At 37.7% G+C, this 22,141-nt stretch overlaps 2 protein-coding genes across 2 annotated transcripts; both read left to right on the top strand.

Moving 5' to 3' along the window:
* The first annotated feature begins 5,621 nt into the window (after positions 1–5,621).
* lman1 (lectin, mannose-binding, 1) lies at positions 5,622–14,028 on the top strand. Its single transcript, XM_026297647.1, has 13 exons — positions 5,622–5,867; positions 6,377–6,531; positions 7,197–7,304; positions 7,525–7,586; positions 7,964–8,063; positions 8,219–8,342; positions 8,777–8,835; positions 8,997–9,129; positions 9,375–9,562; positions 9,665–9,741; positions 13,032–13,188; positions 13,291–13,415; positions 13,512–14,028. The coding sequence occupies exons 1-13, from the start codon at positions 5,648–5,650 to the stop codon at positions 13,546–13,548; spliced, it is 1,545 nt and encodes a 514-aa protein (XP_026153432.1). The 5' UTR covers positions 5,622–5,647; the 3' UTR covers positions 13,549–14,028.
* A 2,098-nt stretch (positions 14,029–16,126) lies between these two features.
* cplx4a (complexin 4a) lies at positions 16,127–20,339 on the top strand. The gene is made up of 3 exons (XM_026297651.1): positions 16,127–16,290; positions 18,107–18,194; positions 20,112–20,339. The coding sequence occupies exons 1-3, from the start codon at positions 16,127–16,129 to the stop codon at positions 20,337–20,339; spliced, it is 480 nt and encodes a 159-aa protein (XP_026153436.1).
* The last annotated feature ends 1,802 nt before the right edge of the window (positions 20,340–22,141 follow it).

Below are 22,141 nucleotides of genomic sequence, written 5' to 3'. Positions count from 1 at the left end.
AACAACACATTTTAATATAGTTGTAAGCATATATAAGAATAAATCTTTCAACATATAACAGTAATGATAATGTCAGCATTTATAACATCTTCCATGAAGACAAGACTGCATATGCATATTATGACTATTGTATGATTAATGTGACAACACTAACAGGATTAGGCAATGTGGCGCTATACAAATAAAACTGTATTGAATTGAACACTATTCTGTTTCTTGCTACAATTACCCAGTCTAGTCTCCTCACATTTATCTACATTACGGTGGACTGGGAGGTCATATAAAGTCATTGCTGGAAGAGCCTTAGCAGCTGCTGGGCCTTTGAAGTGAGAGAGTTTTTGGCAATGGGCTTCCAGTTGGGTTTGGACGTCTTATAGCCTTTTCTTAAGTCATAAACTTTGTCATGTCACTTCTTTTTGTTCACCTCTGACTCCCTTACTCATACTTTATATTTATCTTACTTTGTCTTTATTTGGAAGAAGATAACTTATAGATGAAATCTCAGGATCTTAACTAAAACAAGGTGATGTCGTCTTAATTTTCCTGACTAACAAGACCTTGCAATAAAAGCACTGTGCCCTAACAACCTTCAGTCTCATCTATCAGCACTAGTGTCTTATGTTGTAACTGCAGAAAAAAGTGGATTATCACATCTGTTAAACACGTATGATAGACAAAATCTTGTCTTATCATTTAAATGAGAAAATTAGCATTAGGCTAGTATGTGAGAATTATTACATGCAAAAACTTATCTCAAGAACTACCAAAAGTTGTTACTCTTCAGGCTTTTGGAAACTTATCACTGTGACAAGGAGGGACAAACTGGTCCATAATGTTGTGTATAATCCACTACAACTTTCTGGACAGTTATCCAGTACCCCTTTAAGTCCACTAGGTGGCAGTCATTTCTCAGTTATGTTTGCATATAATACTACTACTACATAGCTACTTCCACAGCTATGAATGAGGTCAATGTGCTTATTAAACTTTGAGGTGTAGTTATGTTTAGGATTTACAGACAAGCATACTAAAATAATAAAAAATATAAATAAGTTTCTGTTGATACATGGGTAATGGCTATTTTCTTCTTTATATATGTATGTAATGTCATTAGATAATTATTATTCCTCTCAAATACTGTTTGCACAATTTTGTAATTACATTACATTATAATATCCGCAGTCTCGGATGTCAACTAATATTAAAGTACCCAGAGCATCATGGGAATTATCAACATTATCAACATCCTGGTCAGCACCATTTATGTCATCCAAAACAAAAACAGATTTGTTCATTTTTGTCAGCACATGCCAAGGGTTCCTTCAAAACAGTCAGATTCCACCTTCATTAAACACTACACCATTGTTTACATGTTGTGTAGTTGTTCCATAATGAGTCCATTTTCAGAGAACAGTACATGTCATGATTTGCATTTGATTAAAGAGGGACCGAAATTAAAGCCCTGTGCACATCCTTTTAATAAGGTCGTCGCGTCCATGGAAAGACAAAAAAAAAAACTTGGCAATCGATTTCTCCAAACTCCCATTTGGAAGTAATTAATCACCGTCATGCAAGCACTAGTCTTAAAAGATTTCAAATATTTGCTGAAGTGGCCCCTTGTTCCTAATTATATCTCCCTGCTTGTCCCCCTCATTATTTAGAACTACCCACGAAAAGATGCAACACTGAATGGGAACTGTCACAGACCCAGCCCCTTTCTAAAGAAAATGTTTAATAGCAAATGAATGAGTGAGTTACTGTGTTGCAGTAAAAGCTTTAATGAGGTAATTTTATTAGTACAGACTGCCCAGAACTGTTGGAAACACATGGAAAACACAGAGAGAGGCAGCATAGAGAAAATTAGTGTTACCCAATTCATTAATTAATGCATTAGTGTGGGCAACAAATTAACTGCCCCAAAAATCCCCATTCACTGAAGATTATGATGAAAAAATACTTTGTTGCCCTCCAACATAATTACAAGACAGTGCAAATTCAGTTCTAATGAGGCGAAAGGCACCCCCTTAACATACATCCCCTTTTTCCCTCTCTAAAAGGGCTTGCCCTTGTTGAGGACTACGTTTTAGGAAGTATTGAGAGTGAAGGAGACAATAATGAGTGATCGGCCTGGCCCTAAGTGCTTTATATGCTGCAAACAGGTAGAGAGGATTGAATGGCTCTCTTTCTGGGACTCCTGGGGGGCCTGTCTTCCCAGCACAACAACACTTAGCCCTGAGAAAGGGGTCCGCTGAGGAGCCTGGAGAGTGAATAGACCTGTGCTGCAGTGGGTCAAACTGAATGGCTACAAGTTCTTCACTGATTACAAACTATGTTGTGCTGACCTGGGCTCCATGCATGTACACAAACACAAGCACACACACCTATGTAGACGAACACAGAAACACACGTAGCAAGCCCTCACCCTTCCACCTCTCCCTCTCATTGAGTTATCTTTACTCAGGCTTTGTCTCCTCTAATTGGAGCTGATGAGGGACTAATTGGTAGCTTTTTTACAACACCCAGTACTTAAGCAATGGCAAACCAAGGGAGGCAGCATGAGTGGAGTTAATGAGAGGCTTTGCACAAATAAAAGCTTTAAAATGGGCCTGTTTCACAGAATGAGAGAAAAGGAAAGTTGAGGATATCTTTTGTGTGCTCCACATCTTTCACTTATGTGCAGGTATCTGAAAAGAAGAGGGAGTGGTGGAGGGCACACAGTGGTTGCTGAAACGTTGGGTACTTGTGCACATAAAGGGATCTGTTCTGTATTGTTTGGGGCCCATCGTTTAGTGTGTCTGTTAATAATGAGAAAGGACTGCTCCTCCAATGAATGTGGCAAAGTCCTTAGTGGACAATAAGTGCCCTCTCTTCCCTGGACCACACTGGACTGTGGTGAAACAATCTGAAATAAAGGTTTAGTCCTTCTGCACTGAGGAGGGCCAGTATGTGGCCCATGTGCACAGAATTGAGCCAACAAATAATACAGCAGCAAAGCTAGTTTACATGTTATTCAAAGCTCTAAAATCCTTGTAGACTTTTGTTTCAAATGCTTATGACTCAAATTTAAATTCTAGTACTGATAAATGGGGCTTGTGTGTGTCTTGTTGGGTGTGTTTCAATCATACGTGTATTATACATGTGCTGTATGAAAAACCAACAAAACTAGATGGTAATTCAAACTTCAATCAGGTTCCCTGGTCCTAGAGATTTGCTTCATGGTGGCAAACTGAAAAGCACAGTGGGTTTGACTATGTGACAGTTCCTTAGCATGCTGTCGTCTCAGCAGACATTTTGTTCATGTTATAATAGATTGCTTTGGGCTTTTCAGGTATGAATAAACACAGTGAAGCAACAGGCTTCATTTAACTAAGCCGAGGTGTCACACCAGGAGGTGTCAAGCCACTCTCCCTTTCCTCCTAATGTGACATGGGTAATACAAACATCTTTAGATGCCCTGATCCTCAATGACAAGTAGCCCCAGGCACAGCACAAATGTTATTTGTTTTATCTAATTAGGCCCATTCATTTAGGGACTCCAAATCCAGACTTATCCAAATATTGGCCTACAGTAAACAGAACAAGTGGAGCTGAGGTAGAAAATATAAAATATGATGTTCATTGTGGTAAAAATAACAAAATAAAATTGATCCAAAGGTATGAAGTGTATATATAGGTCTGTAATACATAAACAATTCACCCCAGCAGCAGCTCTCTAAACAATAGTGCAGGCTCCAGAAAATACTGTATACCACAAACTCAGATCAGTGTGTTGTCACTTCCAACTCCCAGTACATTTCCTACAGTGTATAATTCACTGGCCAAATATTTGTACTGACTCATGTGATACGCTATTCATACTCTCACTGACCCATTAACATCCTACAGGTTTCCATTGTCCACCTCTAAATGGATCCATTAGCATTGCTATTGTTATTTAAATCCAACATTTCCTAACAAAGAGTGTGGTTTAACTCTCTAATAAGGACTTCCTCAGACAAAAGACAGAGGCCTCTACTTTCTCTGCTCCCTTAATCCTCAGGAAAACCTGTTCAATTTCATGAGTTTCAAAATATTATGCAAGCCTTATGGTTCACACATCAGATTTAAGATTTTTAGTGTGCTTTCTGATGTTGCCATTGCAGGTTAGTGCTGTTTTTAAGGAATCTCTTTTGCCCATTACATTCTATCATTTTATATGCATCTCCACTATCACTATCTTCAAAATTCAAATTTTCTTATAGAGATCAAAGACAGCAGTGTTTTCCTAATGACTTTCAAAGTTGCATACTCTAAACCCCCTCCAGCAAAGATGCTGTATGTTTGTCACTATATACTGTTAAAACACTATTTATGTTGCCTGGCTATAATTAAAAATGTATCTTTTGCACATGAAATGTGCATGAAACTTGCTGAAGATAAGTTCTTGCTATTTGCTGATCATTTGCCAGAATAGTCAGAAACTCCAGATTAGTGCCACCACAATAGCCTGTTTTGTTTTGGGGTTCATTCCTGAACCCCTAATTACTCATAGAAAGTGATGCTGCACCTCCAGAAGCAAAAGGAGGAAGCTAGTGAAAGTAAATAGAAAGTGGCACATAATTGTGTCATCTCCCATCTCCCACTGAGGCTTTCAGACAGCAGCAAGACCCCTGCAGCTGGCACGACTAACCTTTCACTGACCTTATGCAGACTTACGAGCCAGTCTAGAAGAACACAGGCAATATAGCAAAAGACAGGAGGGATATCAGCATGTGGTATTTGGCATATCTGATATGTTTTATGTTTTTTGTTCATTACTCTGATTACTAATTAAGTTAATTTGTACATGATAAGGTTGTCTGGGTGAGATTCCCATAAAATCTCTTGGTCCAGTCTGTGCTGGATGTAATGATGCGGCTCAAGTGTCGCACACAATAATATATATATTTTTTTTACATAAAGGTAACTAAAAATACTTTACACATACAAATAAAAAAGCACCAGTACAGCCAGATTGAGGTTTCTCAAGAATATTGACAATTTAACTTTACAATGTTTATCACATTACTGGATTAAAATCACTGCATTGGTGTGTCAAAATCACTTTGATGTTGCAGCAATTTAAGGTAGGACTAATTTCAAGTATTTTATATACTGCTGGGTAGTTTACCAAACTTTTGCACACAACTCTATATGTGATGACTATGGGTGTAACAATGGACCGTTGAGGTTGCTCCGGTGCATTTTAAATCTGCTGTGTTGGGGTTTTTGGGTTTTCAAGCACAAAGGCAAGAACGTGGGAACAAAGTTGTAGACTGAACAAAGACTATTTGCAAGCTCTTCACATTATTTACTCACTCTGAGGAGCAGCACATATGCAGAGGCAGGTGTATATTTCAAATGTTGTTATTTGAGGTGCTCTAACTGTTTTAGATGCAAGAAACAGTGTGTCAACTTTCAAAAATGCGGATTAAAACAGGTTTTTAATGTCCTGCCCTTTAGCCCACATCGCCACAGCCCTGTTAGTTCTGTGCGGACCCTCCTGTCAACTCAGGAGAGAGAGAAAGGGCCCAAACAAAACCGTCCAATGAGAAATCGCCCTGTTGGCCCTACAGGCATCCCGGCATGCATGTGGTCTCAGCGCTACGTCAGCAGTGATACCCGAAACATGGCGGTGTACACAGCACAGCGGCCGGCTGCTAACGCTACAGTGTTGCTATTAACTTTTCTCACCACGTTATTATTTCACTGCTGCGTCTGCGACATTGTCGCTGGAGGGTCGACGTCAGAAGAGCCTCCTCACCGGCGGTTTGAATACAAGTACAGCTTCAAAGGACCGCACCTGGCTCAGCCCGACGGAAGTATCCCCTTTTGGATCCACACTGGAAGTAAGTTTGTATCCAGCTGTCAGCATCACTAAATGTTTGGTTGAAGCCATGCCTTCAGGTCTGCAGGTCTGCATGTTGATTTAGCGCTGTGTAATGGACCTGTTCCCGCTCACTTGGCTGTCTTCATTCAAAACTGCAGCAGGAACTGCGCCGATTTTAGCACTCTAGATTTTCACAGCTTATTTCACAGCCCAGGTGAAAAATGATGTGCTGGGTTGTGATCTAAAGGTCCTGATACAGGCAACTACAGTATTGAACCTTTCCTCCTGCAGAAACAGGCCTTTGGATTGTTGCATCACAGTCAGAGGTCCAGCTGCTGACAACTTGTTGGCAATCAACTAAACTACATGAGATTATACTGCACTGATCTATGGCTGTAAATAAAGATTATTTTCATTCAGTCAATTGTCGCTCATCAGTATTGCAGTGTGCCCACAGGGGTCTTACTTCCCTCATGAACATCAAACTTAACCAGTCTGTGAATTCTGTCTTCTCTCACTCTGTCCCAGATGCTATTCCCAGTGCAGACCAGGTGCGCATTACGCCATCTCTCAGGAGTCAGAGGGGCTCCGTGTGGACCAAAAACCGGGTCAACTTTGAACACTGGGAGGCCGAGGTGACCTTCAGAGTGTCTGGAAGGGGCAGAATGGGAGCTGACGGTTTGGTAAGGAGGGGTGAACTTTGGTGTATTTAAATAAGACAGTCAGTCAGCCAGTCAGCTTCCTTTTAGAAAAAGTCGTGTATTTTTGATGCCCGATTGTTAGAAATTCTTCCCCCCACAAGTTTCCATTGCCTCCAAAAACACTAATCTGACATTCACAGCCCCTACAAGCAGCCAAGGCTTTGCACTTTGTCTGCAACACGTCTTTTCAAAACATTACACCCAACAATAAGCTTTCAGCTGATGAACTGTTCTACATGTATGCATTCCTGTATGGTGACCATGCCAGTGTGAGAAAGTTACAATAACCTCTCGCTGTCACAACAGTTAGATGAGATCTACACACTAAGTATACTTTGTACATAAGATCAGGAGAAACGTCTGCATCCTGTTTCTGGAGGTGGGTCCATGCTACCTAATGAATAAACTGGTGAACAGTATAGTCATTTTTGAAATGCTTTGTAATACTCCAGATTGATTAAACATCAGTGCACAGCCTCATCTGTCATCCTGTTCGTAACAAGAAAACATTTACATTCTCTGTTTGAGCTCTATGCTGAGCTCAAGGTAGTACAGATCTGCAGCTATTTAAGCTGTTTGCATAAAGGATACTTAAACAAATATTCATATAATTCTAAGTGAAATATTTGTTCCACCTTCTCCTACAGGCTGTGTGGTTCACAGTTTCACAAGGCCTTGATGGCCCAGTGTACGGAGCTGCTGACCAGTGGAATGGAGTTGGAGTTTTCTTTGACTCTTTTGACAATGATGGAAAGGTTGGTGTCAAGTACAAGGATTATATAGCCTTGAGTATTAAAGGTGGTATATTTCCTAGAGTGTTCATGAGAGCTTCATGGAGAGATTTGTAAATTGCACGTGTTGAAAGAAGGCTGTTATTGTTTGGTGGAGACAGTCAGTTTAAAATATATATATATATATAATATTCTATTAAAAAAAGGATTAATGCATTTTCTTCTTTTCTCATCTTCATTCCAGAAAAATAACCCTGCTATACTTGTGGTGGGAAACAATGGCAAACTTGTTTATGACCACCAAAAGTAAGTAAACATTTCTTTTGCTTTGCTCTGATGTCATCACCAACTGATATTTTACCAACTTAAAGAAGATTAGGAAATATGATTACATTTGCTTGGAAAGTAAATAATCCTCTATCTTTCCTAATCTCCCCCAGGGCAGTGAAAGCTTTAAATCACTTTTTCAATGCCATTCCAGTTTTGTCTTAGAACTCCCCGTTTTCCATATCATGAAATAAATGTTGACAAAAACACACATTGATGTTAATGTTATTCACTTATCTAATGAAGCTCAATCATATTTTTTCCCCACTCTTGTACACCCTCTTGGTGGAGCACTCTACTGTATGCAGATCTATATTATAGTTATATTTTTGTCTGAAAATGTTGTTTTCATTCAGTGACGGCACCACACAGGCCCTCGGTACATGTTTACGAGACTTCCGCAACAAACCCTATCCTGTCAGAGCCAAAATAACGTACTACAAGAAGACACTGACGGTAGGAGCCAAACATGAAAACACAGATAAGGACAGACGCCATCTTCGTCACCATCAGACTTCCTCCTATGTTTTTTAATATCAAGTATTATTTGATGTACATCACAGTCGGTAGCAGTTTTAATTGCTGCAGTTGTTTTGTTTCTTATTCCCCAGGTCATGATCAACAATGGTTTCACTCCAGACAAAGAGGACTATGAGTTTTGCACAAAGGTGGACAACATGATCATTCCCAAGGAAGGCTTCTTTGGCATTTCAGCTGCCACTGGTGGTTTAGCAGGTATTACTTTTTTGTGTTAAAAGCATTGCAGCCCTCATACTTTAAATCTACAGACAGGTCTCTGAATTATTTAGAAATCAAATTGCTTAGGTTGAGCTGAAATGCAATATTTCCTAAAGCATTAGTGCCAGATGTGAAGGATGTATTGCTATTTAATAGAAACTAATAGTTCACAGTCAGGACTTCAGTGTTATTCTCTGGTTATTGGTGATTTCCTGCAGTTTTTCATGTATTGTGAAAACTTTACTGTAATATTAACAACACACAAAAAGTAATATTTACTCATCATCATTATTATTATTATTGAGGTGTTCTTCCTAGTATTCCTAAGATATTTTCCCTCTTTACCTTATTACATTACAAATGTTGTAATATAAAGTGCTGCTATATGCTACCCTGTCGTTTTCTAATTCAGTATTTCTTTCCTTGATCAGATGACCATGATGTTTTGTCCTTCTTGTTATTCAGACTGACAGAGCCAGGCCAGCAACCGGTAACTACATTTTCCTAGCGCTCCTAAGACTTTCCCAGTCTTGTGTTTGCCATTCACTTTTCTGTAGTATTGTGTCTGTATGTGTGCATCCATGTGCACAATATAGGCCGAGCATGGCCTCTGTTGAGTTCAGAGTAGTTTTTTTGTCTTTCTCATTGAAGCCCCCACCTGATTCTGAGATTCCTAAAGAAGAGAAGGACAAGTACCAGGAGGAATTTCAGAACTTCCAGCAGGAGCTCAATAAAAAGAAAGAGGAGTTTCAGAAGGAGCACCCAGATGTCCAAGGAGAACCAGGTTAGTTTTCTAAAATCAAATGACTCTACTGATCATGTGAAACACATAGTAAAAATAATCATATAAAGTTGTTTTTTTATTCGTAATATATGATTTATATTATCTTAATAACTAAATTGTTTTGAAAATGACTTACATTAAAACATAGGTATGTCCAGTTATTACACAGAACCTCACGTAACATTCCTGTATCATAACATTTTAAACAGTTATAACTGATTTAATCTTTTGATTTTCCTCTTCAGTTGAGGATTTGTATGAGAGTGTGAACGACCGAGAGATTCGTCAGGTGTTTGAAGGCCAGAACCGGATTCATCTGGAGATCAAACAGCTCCATCGGCAGCTCGCCATGATCCTGGACGAGCAGCGCCGATATGTGTCTGTTATCAGTGATGAGATTGCCAAGAGAGGGGCAAATGCTGAGTCGGGACTGGTATGCATGTCATGTTGGATGGCATTTAGAATTTCCCCTTTCACACTAACAAAAAATGTGTGGGTGTTTAACGTTTGCGTCACTGCTGTGTTTGTTTTTTAGGTGGATTCTGCAGGACAGCAGTTGGGCTCCGTCATAGCCACGCAGCAAGAACTACTCAGAAACCTGAACGATTTGAGGTAAGTTAACAACAGCGTCAGGTGTTGTTGGCGTTTGGTCACTCTTAAAAATTGGCTGTTGTTTTTGCAGCATACATACAGACAGATCTGTGATGCTCCAGAAAAACAAGGGAAATCCTGGCAGTTAAATCTCTCAAATCATATTTAATCTCAGGATGCCGTGGCTGCTACATCACAGGTGTCTGCCAGCCTGATAATCCAGCTGCAATCCAGTCCACAGGCAGTTCTCGCCACTTTACAAACACGTGCACGAGCACAGGCTTGGCACTAAATGGGACAATTATCACATTCCATTGGTTTTTACCTCTAAACCATTTGACTTGTTTATCATCTTGGTGTGTGGTATTGAAATGATAAAATAAAAATATAAATTGTATTGTATGAATATAGCAGATGCCTAATTCAGATGATGTTGTAAAAACAGAACTTCCTTGCAGAGGTTTGGACATATTCTTATACATTTTATCAGCACATTGATTTTGGCTGAATGCAGTATATGGCCCAGAAGGTGACTGAGCATGAAAGCCAGTATTTAAAAGATATTATCTCCATGTATACGACTTCTGTCATTGCTGAGACATACAGTAATTACAGTGTGATAGGTACAGTAATATCCAGTTTTAATCTTCTTTAACTATAAAAATTGTCTCCTTACCACTTGCAGATGACAGCCTGTACAGATTTTTAATGCTAAGATAATACAGCTTAAGAGGTTTTATGATGGTGTGCTTTCCATGGCAAATGCTCAAATGGCTGTTTGAGTTCACTGCTTACAGTGAGTAAGCCTGATTAGGTGTACAGAATGTAATTTTTGACGTTTAGAGCTTATAGGCTGTCGGTAACATATTTATACTTTCGAACTGCCAGCCTAAGGCGTTTGTGGGCTTCGTTATTGTGAGTGTGCAACAGGTTTAAAATCACATCTTCTTCAAAACCCTCCTTGTAGATTAGTGAGTGGATTACTGTTTTTAATAATTAAGTTATGGAATATACTGATGGTCTGTTCATTTATAGTCTGTCAACCTTTAGCTGAGCCGTTAATTGTGGAGAAAATTAAAATCTTTAGTTCGTTACTCAGGCACTTTGTAACCATTTAAAAATCATCTGTATAGACAAATAGATTGGGTTTATTTATTCAATAATGACATGTTTATTATTCCTCTGCCATTTGAGTGTCTTAATTTTGACACACCATCTGCATAAAGAATTAATCAGAATTACATGATGTTAAAGATTTCATTTTATGTAACATTAATCTCTTAGTCTCGTGTATCATAAAAGAACCAAGCTGTTGATATGCCCTAAATCCAACAGGACATTCAGTGTCAACTGATTTTGCATACGTGATTTTCTTTATTATATTATTGACCTACAACTCACATGGACCTCACTCTGTCACTTACATGTCATATGCTCATTTTATCCAAAGACATCTAAAAGTGAATTATTTCCTGTAGATGGCAGGGAAAGATAATGATTCAATTTTAAGATAAAGTGGTGCACAGAAGTAAGCTGATTGTTAAAGTAAATAAGTTCAGACCCTGGCAAAAGGCTGCAGCTGCTCCCTCTAATGTGCTAATCTGTATTTCTAGATTAAGTAGACTCAGTTTATCTTGACTCGTCTTTTAAAACACAGAGTTTATGATAGGACTTCATCTCAGACTCTGAATATCCAAGGAGGGCTTTCTGCTCATAAATGGGTCACTTGTAGCAGATGAAGATTAGATGCAGGGTTTAATAAATGCTCACTTAGGTTCTCAAGGGAGATTTTTTTTTCCCTGTCTGTGAAACAAATGAGATTTTGTTTATATGTCATGCCTGGCTGTCCTTTCAGACTGTAGTCAAGGGGGCAGAGCAAGAAAAGGGCACATCTTAGCACCATTTTGTCCCTATCAGATTAAAAGTCTTTATATACATCTGTTATAAACAAGAAAAACATGGTTTCTGTCCAATTGATTTCCTGTTAGAATCCCCCCTCAGGGCCTTCCTACTTACTCTGCTGCAATTCCTACCATTTGTCAACTCGCTTTTTTCTTTCTAATCGTCTTAGATGTGTTTAAGATGATAAGTGAAACTTATTGCTTCCTCTCTGTAAGTCATTCACTTTAAGAAATTACATTTTGTTGAGAAATATGATCCACGCTAAGACGTCTTCATTCTCCTCTCAGAACGGTTTACACTGTATTTTGCCTTCATTTACTGATGACATTGAAAGTGAAGATACAGATTTCACAATTAAAGCTGGGTAAGCTGTAATCAGTTTAGGATCATTGGATATTATTTTGGACTGCCAGATTTTTTTTAGGGAAGGATGCATGCAAATATCTGCTTCAGTAACTCAAAAATGACAATTGAGTAATAAGTACATTTTTGGATAATACTTTCTGGCCCTGCTAGGTTTTGTTGGAGTAAGAATGGGAAAGCACGAGTTTGTAATTCAACCAAAAAAGGACTATAGAAACTTAGAATTTAACATATTTTTTTAGCAGGTGGTGAGTTTTATCAACATCAACCATAAATTCTGCTCTTCTTAAAGGAATAGTTCAACAGTGGAAATGGTTCAATAGCTAAGAATATGCTTGCCTCTTCACTGCTTGCCTGACAGCCTAGTCCAGCACTTAAACGCCAATTAAAATAGTCGATTTTCCACTTGCCCTTCTTTTGGGTCTTGATATAAAGTATAAATAAGTATGAAATAAAGAAAAGGTTTTCCCATCTAATTTATTGTTTAAAGTAAACAAATTTGTTTATTCACATTTTTCAAGTGCTTTTTTTTTTATTTAATCACGTTTTTCATTTTGACTTCATCATTGACTGGAGCCTGCGTATTCCAGATAGGGTTTCTCTGTTGTCTGTTTCTTAACCTACTGGTCTTGTAAGCTGTTGTAAGAACATGTTTTTATAAGGGATTAATTTAGCAATCATGACCTCTTTTATCAGATGGTAATTTTCTGTTTTTCAAACTTTGAGAATATGTAGCCTCCAGTGAATAGAGATTAAAAGATTAATTTTGGACAATTTGTATTTATGTAAATAAATGATACCACACAGCATATTTAGTGTGCATCATGTTTCCACAACACAAGTTCACTGAACACATGTATCAAATTGTGAAAGGAAAATATTTTGACTAATCCTGCAATTTTTTTGAAAAAGGCTGTTGGACTAAAAAAATGTCTATTTCAGTCCCTCGGGGAACCAGTTGCAGTATTAATGTTTATAGCGCAGCCTTTCTACCAAGACTGGTTGTTCTCCAGCCTGTAAACTTTGTCTTCTCTTCTCTTCTACAGAAATTCATTTTTTGAGTCGCTGAAACAGATTGGCTCAGCCCAGGCGAATGCGGTTGGTATGGGAACGTATGAGACCATTCAACACTTCAATGACATCAAGGAACATCTGCACACAGTCAAAAGGGACATGGAGCATCTCGTACAGCGTAATGCTCAGGTACAGGTCCGAGTGTAGACTCCCCCTTAGAGCATTTTATAAAACAGATCAAGATTAATTTGAATGAACCCTAAGCTCTGTGTTGTATGATTTCACATGCAGAATCCTGCTGAAAAGGTTATGAAGTGCCCTGAGGTGCCTCCCATGCCTTCGTGCTTATCCACTGTTCATTTTGCAATCTTCATTGTTGTCCAGTCTGTACTATTCTTCTGCTACATCATGTACAAGTAAGACATCGTTGTTATTTTTACTTGGCTTAATGTAGCTGTGTAGACTCAAGGGTTTTGCTAATGCTTTGTGTTTCTTCCTCTTGTCTCTTGTAGAAGTCAACAAGAAGCAGCAGCAAAGAAGTTCTTTTGATGAAATGCATCCTGAAATGAAAGTGTGTAAATGAGGGAATGTCCAGTTTGGTAATTTCTTTGGTTTAATTATCCTCAGATGTAAGTTATTGTACTTGAAAAAATTGTTTTGTTGGAGACGTTTGTTTTAATTCATTTTTAATTTGATCAGTAAAGTTTTGTTGTGTATGAATGCTAGTGTGAGACAGAATTTCCAACATGGTATAAAATATTCCCGGCAGTATTACATCTTGGACAGATGCTTAAATTTTGTTTTCAAATGCTGAAGTCTGCCACAGTTCCATTCCATGAAACAGAACTGAAAAGGAAAAGAACCTGTGTTTTGAAATGTGCAATTTTGTATGAAATAATGCTGAACTATTGGTGATAAAACCTGACAGCAGGGGTCTGCTTCTGTTAATCCATTTTGACTGACTTCGACAAGTCAGCATGTGACATATTTCCTACCTGAATAATTTACATAAACAGAAATCACAAATTACTTTGTGTGTCTTGTTTCACCCTGAGAAATATTTCACACATGCATCTGCCTTATTATAAATGTCTTCCAGTTATCTCTTATTTTTATTAGCAGCTGCATTAATTTGTAGTTTTGCATATGTAATTCTTCATTTAAAATTCACACAAGGCAAACAGCACCAGTGAAGAGCAGCACATGACGCTAACGTGTAGATGTAGTCATGATATTGTAAATACATGTGGAGATAAAGAGTGTAAAAGTAACACTGTGCCAAAAAAAAAAACTACAGTTTCTGGACAAATGTATGTCAAAGTCAACAAACTAAGCCACCAGGACAACCCAATATTTTCATTAGCAATCATTTTGTTCCTATGCACACACACACACATAAATACCAAAGAAAAGCCTCATAGAGATTAAAATCTCTTTTCCAAAATTGCCTCAAAGACAACTGTTACAACAGGATATGAAAGAAATATAAATACCGTCACACGCTACAGATGAGTGAGCACAACGTTCAGTTGACAGTAAATGGACGTACTTTTCTGCACTCAAGTGCCTTTAAAGAGCTTTTACACTATTTGCCCATTCAAACATACAATCACTAACACACTCATACACTGATGGAACAGCCACTGAGAGCAATTGAGGGTTCAGTGTCTTGCCCAACAACACTTCAGCATGTAGAGAAGCCAGGGATTGAGCCACTGACCCTTTGACTTATAGACAACATGCTCTACATCCTCAGCTATGGCTGCCTAGTGCAGCTCAAGGGTAAGTCTATGTCATTGAAATAATATTTTTGTCTGAGCAAACTGAAAATTGGCAAGTATTTCTCAAAAGCAACAGGTGTCACTCAATGACAGTCATAAACATAGACAGATGAAGATGTACTGCTGCAATATCGCAAGTTTTTACTAACCTATACTAGACAGACTATACCAGACAACAGGGGCTGGGACTAATCCTGCTAAAAAGCACAAAGCTCAACTTCATGGCTGTGCTGGAAAAAAGTCAGGGGATCACTAAGGGCATTAAGATTTTAGAAAGTTTTGCACAAAGTTTCAAGAGAAGCCATCTTAATTCTCAGTGTTTGAGACATTTCAGCCTGGACTGAAGTGGTGAATCAACACACAATGCTATAAAATATTCAGCAACATGTAAGAAACAATAAGAATTATTTGTGACTGACTGAAGTCATTCTGCTAAGCCAAAATACTGCTTTACATTTCCAGTTAAAGGAAACCTGAAAGCTCTTTGGAAGCAGTTTGCTGGACATCTTTCCCCTAATGACTCACATGTTACGTTCTATAGCCTGTGGTAATGGCTCTTTTATACAAATGTATGTAGCTCACGTTTATACAGCAAATGGCGATTGGAGCAAACAACAGCCACATAGGTGGTTTCAGATGAGCATTTCAGAAACATGGGAGTGCTCTGAAATATTAGAGTAATGTAGACATTCTTCATCAAGCTTGCAGACATGGTGGAGTAATATGAAGTGAAATGAAGTCAGAGCTGTTTCCTCCCCATCTCTCATTCTACTGTCCATCATCGTCCCACTGAACAATAGCACAGCATGAAGGAAGAGGCTCCAGTGGGGACAAACAAGCCTGTAATCCCACTCCTCTCTCTACTCTGCTTGGTCTCAGCACATGGGCTGGCCCATACTTTACTAATATGATTAGGCACAAGCAGGCACAAGCAGTAGATGTATGGTCACTTACTGAGGATACCCATCTCTAAGACTTATTTTTTCAGTGCTGCATGTAGTTCTTCCACAGAATGCTTAAAATCTCAAAATGAATAAAAGAGAAAAATACATCCACAAAGGTCTACATGATTTAAAAATAGAGAGAAAACAGGCCATCTGCCTCTTAGTATAGTGAAGCAGGGAGGATTAAATCCAGATTATGGAGAGGGCAAAACGTGGTATGTGTGTGTGTGTGTGTGTGTGTTGCTTGTCGTCAGTGTGTCCTTGGCTCCATAGACAAGCAGCAGGTTAGCTAGAGAGCTACCACTGGATTTGACAGCCATAGGAAGCCTAAGCGGACAACAGCATAAAGGAAGCAGCACCATTTTCATCTAGGAAGCAGAATAAACAGACACATAACTTAAAATGGCTTTCTTGCTCAAGAGCATGATTGGGAACCCCCTGTCTGGAATGGGCCTTGGAGGTGGAGGTGACAAAGAAGAGGAGGCCACCCCCTCAGATCCAGCCAAAGCAGCAGGGATGACACGAGAAGAGTATGAAGAGTACCAAAAACAGTTGGTGGAGGAGAAGTAAGTAGCAACACAGACACTAATCCATTATGAATGCCATGGAAAACAATATGGCTGCAGAGTACACAATCTGACCTTGACAAGCTGCTATCTACCTCATCACTGTATATTTTTCCTTGTTTGCAACCACACTTCGCTACACATCTAAACCTACACAAATGTTAATGCCAATGGTTTGGTCATTTTCATGCGTTCACAATGAGTTTTTGAGAGATGCAGTTGTTGCTGAAGGTCAAAATAGTGTTGCCTCCATATTTTCATTTTTACAGAATTCTCTGCACAATAATCGAAGGTCATGCTGGACCTGAATCAACAATCTCTCATAATCTACTATCTGTTGTTGCATCAAGCAGTTTTACACACAACCCAATTGTTAATGGCAGTTTTGTTCTCAGCTTGAAACCAGGGACTTCAGGGGCATTAAATCTCCCAGCATTTGAACAGAAATAGCTGTTTTAAAAACACATTTTAATACTGCTCTCGTTTATTTATGGAAAATCTATTGTGCATTAGGTAACAGTGTGATTAGTCTGTCCTGAATTCCATTTGGAAGAAATAGTGTAAACAGTATATTCTACTGAATTTGAGTAGATTTTGTAGCTTCAAGCAGATCGAGTCAGTCAGTATTACATAACACGATTAATCCAGCCTCTCTGCTCTTAGGGGAATGATCTCTTTTGTTTTAAAAGACAATATCTCTGTAAATGTAGTTTTTTTAAGTAATGTTTACATCTACAATGACAAATCCTGATTCACAACCTATGACTGAACTAACTTAATATAAATGTAAAAGTCTATATGCTGATTCTGAAAACTCTACAAGTACCTAGTGTATAATGTGTGTGGCTCATAGGAACATTTTAACAAATGTATAGTTTGTTAATGGTTTGTTAGAAAGCACGGTCCACTGTGATGTTCTTGCACTACATTCCAAGATGCAGCATCTTGGCTTGATTTCAAATCTGCACGACTCAGTCTGGCCTAATAATCCCATCTTTAATTGGCTGAGGGAAAGTATGTGAGTGTCTCAGTATCTGAGTTTTAACAGTACAGTTACAGTTATTTATGGGCATCACCAAGTGCAGGTTAATGGAAAACAGTTATCACATGTATGTTAACAAAAAGCCTTAGATAACTTGGAAGCATAATCCTAATATAAAAAAGAAATTGTAATAATAAGATAATAAAATACATGTTGAAACAGTTATATCATTCTTGTTTTTACTGATTTATACATCCTGTATGGTGTGTATTTTATATTCTGTGGATATAGGTTAATTGATTCTAGCATACCTGAAATAAAACATATTAAAGCCCATGGATTCATTGACATACAGTAGAATACAGTAGACATTGCATATCTAATTTCCACATATATCTCTGGCATAAATTACTAAAAGTTACCAGAGACTGTATCAAATATTTGAGAAGATTTACAATCAGTTAGTTATAAGGAGACTATTAAATGGAACTTGACATGTTAATTAATGGCCAAATCCTCCATGAAAGGCCAATTTAAATCGTTTACTGATAGTACCAAAACTTAAAACTATGCAGAAATTAAGAGCAATACTGAAGGAGCCATTTAGAAGGAAGCTTTTTGTTTTGAAAAATCAAATTCAGAATATTTCATTATGCTGTTCTTAAGCTGCAGATGCACTGATGAAAGAGCTCATGAACAAACTATTTTTATTGGAGTTTTTCCCTTTGCATTCTCCAGAAAAGAGATTAACAGATATAATATTTCCTTTAACCAACCTCAGTTGCCTAACACTAAAGTGTATGGTACTAATATTATTTTTTTTGTCTATTTCAGAATGGAAAGAGATGCAGATTTCTTACACAAGAAGGCAGAGAGGGCAACACTCAGGGTCTGCCTCAGAGAAAAATACAGGCTGCCAAAGGTAAAACCTATTTTCCTTAAAGTTTAAATCATATTTTAAATTTTATTTAAACATTATTATGAATAAACTTTCCTCACTAGAAACAGTAAGGCACAATGGCTGACCCTCAATTAATAATATTAAAGGTAACACTACGCTCATAAGCATTTTTGATTAATTATTTATACACTTTGTAACAATTAACAAGTAACAAATAAGCACATGTGAGGACATTTATGAATGCTTAACACACAATGTGTCAATAATTATAATACAAAGATGTTTTTAATATATTTAAAATATGTATAAATATATATTAAGTTTTACATTCTAACTATTAATAAACTACAGAATAGTTTCACTCATGATGCTGTTTCTATGACAATTTTTAATCATACTCATTTAATCACACTCCTTTTGTCAGTCTTCTAAGGAGTTACATGTCCTGCCTGTGCAGGTAGAGCAACAAATAGCAGCTTCATGGTTAGTTGAGACTGTCTTTATTTAACAGCAGCACTTGGCAGCTGCAGCCTGGACAACAGGAAGTGGAATCAGTGCCAGGAGATTAGTGAGAGAGATGTTCCGCTAACCTCCTAGAGACTTTAGTGTATGTTTCCCATATTGCACCTTGAGTCTTACGAGGCCAAATTCCACAGAGCAGGTATTCCAGGCTCATCAGTGAGAACCAGACACTGTGAACTGGTGTTATGAAAGAACATCTCTAGTGGATGTAAACCAAGCAAATTGAAAGGATTTTTAAAGAAAGACTTGGTGTAATGGAAGGAGCAAAGCAGGTATGTTGGGGTTTTATTTAACTCATTTAAACATAAATACCAGTATAGAAACTTCAAATGTATAAATCAATCTAGAGGTGAAACCTCTCTTGTTATGAACTATGTCTTTTTATGGTAAAAGAGCAAAATCACTTTTAAGAATCAATAAAAGCCAAATAGTCTGTGTTAGTTCTGAAATCTGCATTGTAATGGTTTTTTAACAATAAAAAGGCCTAAAGGAATCCAGTTTTGTTAATACTTATACTTATAGACTTATACTTAATAGCACATGCTATTAAGTATAAGTCTGTTTCATGGAAAAAATGAACTTTATCAACAGAAACAGGAGATTGGTACTGTTCATCTAATGGAATTAGGGTTTTGTGCGACACTATAGAAGATATCTTTAGACTGTGGCTGTGATTTGAAGAGGAAAGGCTAAGGCAAGTCTGAGATAATCCCACAGATTGAAGTTTAGAAGAATCACAGTTCAGTGCCTTTCGCACCACTATAACAGATATTGATTAGATTTAGTTTGTTGGAACGTCTTTAAATAGCATATGGATTGTTGCTTGAACGTAGGTTAAGACAGAGATTGTCGGTTTAAAAGTTTTGAATGTTACGTCAGATGTTAAGGAAAATCAAAGGAGGGAAATATATTTAATTAAAATTAAGTCAACTAATTTGTCTATTTCTAGGTTTATGTGCCGTTCAGCTTAATGCTACGTCAACACTTGGTATGTGTTTGTCAGATCTGAGTACAGCAGTGGGAGGATACAGTGTTTTTTTCGAAATCAGGAAGGCAAACATCATGTTAATCCCATAAAGAGCTCCCCTGTCAGCCTTGAAGTTGTTTACTTCTGCCAACAATGATTCATTGTCCTGAAATCAGACTTTCTTATAACCAGGAAATATTTGCAACTTGAATTATCTTCTAAAGATTTTTGAATAAACAAATAATTGACATACTGAAATATATTTGAATACTAGGACATCATAAACTGATTTATTGTTGTTTGGGGATGCACCTGCACACCAAATAAAGTCCTTGGTAGATCCAACAAAACAAGATTTCCTTGTTAATATTAATAATCAGATTTATAGTAACCTCTACTGGCATATGTTTGTGTTCCTGCGTTCTGACCGTGTTTTCTGTCCTCTGTAGAGCGAGCAGGATGAGAACATGATCGAGATGGCCGGGGATGATGTTGATGTGCCTGAGGAGCTGCTCAAGATGGTGGACGAGGACGCTACGGAGGAGGAGGGCAAAGACTCCATCATTGGCCAGTTTCAAAACTTGCAGAACATGGACATAGATCAGCTGAAGGAGAAGGCCACAGCCACCGTCACTGAGCTGAAGAGCAAAGCAGAGGAGAAGTGCTCTGTCATGTGAATGGCCAGAGAATGGTGTGTGTGTTTAAATGAGGAGGAGAAGAACACAAGAAAATGAATTTCAGCACTTTTGGGGGAATCTACAGACCAAGCTGTTTTAAAGTCTGGGTTTCAGTCAAAATCCAAATCAAATACAGAGTATACACCTTTATTCTAAGCACTAGAAAGGCAGTAACAAATAAATAAACAAACCTGGCATGTCATATTGTCAATGCTCACAGACTACATTTACTGAAGAATCTTCTGTAACAGCTTCCCTGTTAGCTTGTTAATTAATTTACAACTTAAAAAAGACTAAACAATGTGCAGGACTCCCTGTCTCTCCCTTATCACTGTTTTCTTTAGACAAATGATGTAGAAAAGTGATGTTTCCCCAAAAAAGTATTTATTTCACATCTCTCATAAGCTCACAGGCCATAAATAAATATCAAACTTGATCTCATTCTATTGTCTGTTTGCTGTAAAGGAGGCAGTTCAGTCTCTCAAATTGAGACCTGCTTATATAAAAACTCATTTAAGTTAAAAACCATTCCTGTATTTCAACTTTCCTTTTGGTTTGTTGGTCATTCTAGATTTTATTTTGTATGTGATGTTTGAATTATGATATTTAGATATTCTTTTGTTTTGGTGTTATTAATAAAGCAAGTGATATTAATCTACTGTTAATTTCTCCACATGTATATTTAAATTGTTATAAAACTGTTCAGCCTGAAACATTCACCGAGACATTTGCACTTTTGCACAAATAATTTTAAAATAATGAATCATAGATCCAAATCACATAAAAACAAGGTACTGTATGTAAACACTGATGAAAACAAGTGTATTGCTCAAATAAAATAAATAAATAAATAAATCAGATATCAGATTGTTTTGTGAAGCTGGATGCTGCGACATTTTGACCGATAGACATTATTTCTCCAAATATCAGCAACAAATACAAATGTTCAAACTCCATGTCTTTAGAAACCTTCAGATAATTTAGTTCTTCTTCAATTATTTTATGGATATGATTTTAGAAACCTTCTTATGCCTGTTTACTGTAATGCTGTATCATTGGGCTTTATGTTTGGGTGTGTCATCTCAAATACTTATGTGATTTTAAAACAGCCAGCCAAATAGAAATCCTTTTGTACAAGCAATAAACATATAAAGCTTAAAAATTATGATTAATCCCTTTTACCTGAATCAGTGCTAATGCACTCAATAAAGAAATAGGTCTAAATTTAATTGGGCATTATCCAAACACTTGTTAGGGATTATTAGGCAGAATGGGGTGGGGGATCCTCAACATTTAAGAGTTTCACATCAACCCAAGTTTAAACGGCTGTGGATTTGTAAAGTCTTGAGATTACTATCTAATAGGATCAGTGTGGCCAAGTTTGTCAGGCCACGCCCTCTCTCTCTGTCTATCTCCGGATAAAGATACTGGAATACAAACTGAAGCACTGCAATACCAGATATCTCATACTTGGAACTTGAGCTGCCAGCTATCCACATGTCCGTCTTATTCTTCTTCAACTAAGAAACAAAAGTTACAGTTTTATCCACTCAAGAAAACGTTACCACCAACCCTAACTTCAAGACGCCTAAACATACAAAATTGTGGAAATGAATGAACCTATGAAAGTGGAGGTGCAGCACAAGGCAGTGTGGGTGGAGATAGATTAGTCTAGATTAGTCCTGCAGGTGTCAGAATTAGGGTCTGTGCTTCTAGCTGGTTGCTGGTTGCTCAAACAGATGTGAGCAGTAGTCTCATCAGATTTTCAGCAAGGAAGAATGGTTCCCAAAATGCTAAACTAT

Source organism: Mastacembelus armatus, chromosome 12 (assembly GCF_900324485.2).
Source record: "Mastacembelus armatus chromosome 12, fMasArm1.2, whole genome shotgun sequence".
In the NCBI taxonomy this organism is placed as follows: domain Eukaryota; kingdom Metazoa; phylum Chordata; class Actinopteri; order Synbranchiformes; family Mastacembelidae; genus Mastacembelus; species Mastacembelus armatus.
Note: the sequence above shows the minus strand (reverse complement) of the source record. Positions and strands in the feature narration are given on the sequence as shown.

Bases quoted from the DNA above. Each gene is read 5' to 3' on its own strand.
- lman1 (XM_026297647.1), top strand. From the start codon at position 5,648: ATGGCGGTGTACACAGCACAGCGGCCGGCTGCTAACGCTACAGTGTTG. The intron at 5,868-6,376 runs GTAAGTTTGTAT...ACTCTGTCCCAG, and splicing joins CTTTTGGATCCACACTGGAA to ATGCTATTCCCAGTGCAGAC. The intron at 13,416-13,511 runs GTAAGACATCGT...TGTCTCTTGTAG, and splicing joins TTCTGCTACATCATGTACAA to AAGTCAACAAGAAGCAGCAG.
- cplx4a (XM_026297651.1), top strand. From the start codon at position 16,127: ATGGCTTTCTTGCTCAAGAGCATGATTGGGAACCCCCTGTCTGGAATG. The intron at 16,291-18,106 runs GTAAGTAGCAAC...TGTCTATTTCAG, and splicing joins AAACAGTTGGTGGAGGAGAA to AATGGAAAGAGATGCAGATT. The intron at 18,195-20,111 runs GTAAAACCTATT...TGTCCTCTGTAG, and splicing joins AAAAATACAGGCTGCCAAAG to AGCGAGCAGGATGAGAACAT.